General features: G+C 42.3%; 1 protein-coding gene across 1 annotated transcript; it reads left to right on the top strand.

Annotated features, from left to right (window-relative positions):
* The first annotated feature begins 253 nt into the window (after positions 1-253).
* LOC145089556 (uncharacterized) lies at positions 254-1,588 on the top strand. The gene has a single exon (XM_079027978.1). It carries the CDS (start codon positions 254-256, stop codon positions 1,586-1,588), a length of 1,335 nt encoding a protein of 444 aa, XP_078884104.1.
* The last annotated feature ends 2,434 nt before the right edge of the window (positions 1,589-4,022 follow it).

The raw sequence follows: 4,022 nt of genomic DNA, 5'->3' as shown, positions 1-4,022 counted from the left end.
GAGCTACAACTCAAGACCATTGCCTAAAAATGCATTGGTTAGACCGTCCTATCCACCACCACAACCTCAATACCAACATCAACAACCACACTATCAACCCAAACCGCACCCTCCACATCATCATCAACAACCTCCTCAATCTCAACCAAGTAGCTCCGGAATGTCTCTTGAAGACATTGTCAAATCTCTAGCCACTAGTACCCAACAATTCCAAAAAGAGACTAGGACTAGTATCTCCAACATTGAAGCACAAATGGGAGATATAGTTACATCTATAAGAAAGTTGGAATCCCGTGGTAAATTCCCTTCTCAAACCGAAAAGAACCCAAATGTCAATGTGGTGACCTTGAGAAGTGGCAAACAAGCCGGAGAAAGTAGTTCAAAGAAGAAGCCAAGGGAAGAGGAAGAAATAGAGATCATTCCCATTGAAGAACCTACAGTCAAGAATGATGCACAAGCTGGAGTTCCAAAGAAGTCTACCCCTCTAGTAACATCAATAGCCACTCAACCACCGTTCCCCTCCCGACTTGCCACTTCAGATAAGAATATGGAGGAGAAAGAGATTTTGGACACCTTCCGAAAGGTGGAAGTAAACATCCCTCTACTTGATGCGATCAAGCAAATTCTGAGATATGCAAACTTCTTGAAAGAACTTTGTACCAACAAGAGGAAGTTGAAGGGAAATGAGAAAATTTTGATGAATGAAAACGCATCCGCGGTTTTACAAAGGAAACTTCCACCCAAATGCAAAGATCTCGGAATGTTCACGGTTCCTTGCAAGATTGGAGATTTCACTTTTAGTAGTGCTATGCTTGATCTTGGTGCCTCTATCAATGTCATGCCCTATTCGGTGTATGAATCATTGAATGTCGGACCCTTAAGTGAAACCGGTGTCATAATCTCTCTTGCGGATAAATCAAGTGTCTTTCCTAGAGGCGTTTTGGAAGATGTCCTAGTGCAAGTGAACCAATTGGTCTTCCCGACGGATTTCTATGTGATTGATCTAGATGAGCAAGTGTCCTCCAAATCGGCTCTAATCTTGCTTGGGAGACCGTTTTTGAAGACGGCTAGGATAAAGATCGATGTGTATGCGGGAAGTTTGACAATGGAGTTTGATGGTGAAACAATAAGTTTTAATATTTATGATGCCATGAGATATCCTAGTGATGTTTCATCTTTGTACTTTGTTGATGTTGTCAAGCCAATTACTCAAGAATTGTTCGAGTTATCTAACGGTGATATATTGAAGATGATCTTAAGCAAAGGATTCGATTGTGGGAAGCTAGCCGAGCAATTAAAGCTTTATTCTTTGGATCCGGAAGTTGAGAAGTTGGTAAATAAAATGGAGATGAAGAAATCCACAAGATTAGATGTCAAGCAATTTGAATTGCCCCCAACTCATACAAAATTGCCCCCATCCCTTGTTCAACCACCCGAATTGGAATTGAAGGTCTTACCTCAACACTTGAAGTATGCCTATTTGGGAAAGAATGAAACCCTTCCGGTTATCATTTCAACTCACTTAACCAAATTTGAAGAAAAACAACTCGTCAAGGTGTTGAAGGAGCATAAAGAAGCCATGGGTTAGACGATTGCGGATATCTAGGGATTGAGCCCCTCCACTTGTATGCACAAGATCTTAATGGAGGATGAATGCAAGCCGAGACGGGACGCACAAAGAAGGTTGAATCCGCCAATGATGGAAGTGGTCAAAAAAGAGATTTTGAAGCTCCTAGATGCGGGGATGATCTATCCAATCTCGAATAGCAAGTGGGTGAGCCTGGTGCAAGTCGTTCCAAAAAAGACGGGAATCACGGTGGTCGAGAACAACAAAGGTATGATGGTCCCCACCCGTGTGCAAAACGGGTGGAGAGTATGTATTGACTTCCGCAAACTCAATGAAAGCACACGAAAAGATCATTTCCCATTTCCTTTCATTGACCGAATGTTAGAAAGGTTGGCCGGGAAATCCCATTATTGTTGTCTAGACGGGTACTCCGGTTTTCACCAAATCCCGATGGCACCGGAGGACCAAGAAAAGACAATTTTTACATGTCCATTTGGCACTTTCGCATACCGTAGAATGCCATTCGGATTGTGTAATGCCCCGGCCACTTTCCAACTTTGTATGGTTAGTATCTTTTCGGAATATGTTGAAAACCTAATTGAGGTTTTTCTGGATGATTTCATGGTATATGACAACTCTTTTCAAGAATGTCTGACCAATCTCACAAAAATTTTAAAAAGATGCATTGAAACAAACTTGGTTTTGAATTTTGAGAAATGTCATTTCATGGTGAGTCAAGGTCTCATTTTGGATCACATTGTGTCTAAAAAGGGATTGAGGTAGATAAGGCCAAAATTGATGTTATTCAAAGCTTACCTTACCCAACTTGTGTTCGAGAAGTTCGTTCTTTTTTGGGCCATGCAGGTTTCTACCGAAGGTTCATCAATGATTTTATAAAGATAACGAGACCAATGTGCCAACTCTTGCAAAAGGAGGTTGATTTTGAGTTCAACGAGGCGTGCAAAGAAGCTTTTGACAAGCTCAAAGAGTTGCTTACATCCGCTCCCATCATGCAAGCACCAAATTGGGATCTTCCCTTTGAGATCATGTGTGATGCAAGTAACTATGCGATAGGCGTCGTTTTGGGTCAAAAGAATGGGAGGACCTCCCACGTGATCTATTATGCATCAAGGACACTAGACAATGCTCAAAGCAACTACTCTACCATGGAGAAGGAGCTATTGGACATAGTGTTTGCTTTGGAGAAGTTTCGGTGATATCTACTTGGCACCAAAGTCATAGTGTATTCGGATCATGCGGCTCTCAAGTACTTGATGACAAAGAAAGATGCAAAGCCGAGACTCATCCGGTGGATCCTACTATTACAAGAATTTGACTTGGAAATCCAGGACAAGAGCGGATGCAAGAACCTCGTGGCCGATCATCTAAGTCGGATCACTTCAAATGAAACTCCTCTCCCGTTGCAGGACGAGTTTCCGGATGAGCATCTCTTTTCCCTTACTCAATCTATTCCTTGGTATGCCGATATCGTTAACTTTTTGGTCACAAAAAGGTATCCTGACACATTCACACATGCTCAAAAAGAAAAGCTCTAAAGTGATGCAAAATACTATGTGTGGGATGAGCCTTATTTGTGGAAACATTGTCCCGATCAAATCATTAGGCGATGTGTACCCCAACAAGAGCATCAATCTATTTTGCAATTCTGTCATGAATTTGCTTATGGGGGACACTTTGGACCTAGCCGAACCTTGAGAAAAGTTCTTGAATGTGGATTATTTTGGCCAACCATGTCACGCGACTGTTACTTGTTTTGCAAAAGTTGTGAATGGTGTCAAATGACGGGAAACATTTCGCAAAAGAACCAAATGCCCCAAAATCCAATCCTTGTTGGTGAAATTTTTGACGTATGGGGGATTGATTTCATGGGCCCATTTCCTGTTTCGTTTGGCAACGTTTACATCTTGCTCGCGGTTGACTATGTTTCTAAGTGGGTTGAGGCCAAAGCCACAAGATCGGATGATGCCAAAACGGTTATCGAGTTTTTAAAATCTAATGTGTTTGTGAGACTTGGTGTGCCTAGGGCTTTGATTAGTGATAGAGGGACGCACTTTTGCAACAAAATGATGGAAGCTTTATTGAAAAAGTACAACGTGACCCATCGTGTCTCTACCGCCTACCACCCTCAAACGAATGGTCAAGAGGAGGTCTCGAATCGTGAAGTGAAGTCTATTCTAGAGAAACGGTGAATCCGACAAGGAAGGATTGAAGTCTGAGACTTAACGATGCCTTATGGGCCTATCAGACTGCTTATAAGACCCCGATAGGAATGTCGCCCTTCAGATTGGCTTTGGGAAACCATGTCATCTTCCCATCGAATTAGAGCACCGCGCATTTTGGGCGGTCAAGCAATGCAATTTCAACATTGACGAGGCGGGAAGGCATAAGAAACTTCAACTCCAAGAGCTAGAAGAATTGAGAAACGACTCCTATG

The sequence above is a fragment of the Lactuca serriola genome, chromosome 2 (genome assembly GCF_051521515.1).
Source record: "Lactuca serriola cultivar US96UC23 chromosome 2, Lser_US96UC23_V15, whole genome shotgun sequence".
Lineage (NCBI taxonomy): Eukaryota > Viridiplantae > Streptophyta > Magnoliopsida > Asterales > Asteraceae > Lactuca > Lactuca serriola.
This window is presented reverse-complemented; position numbering and strand designations above follow the sequence as displayed.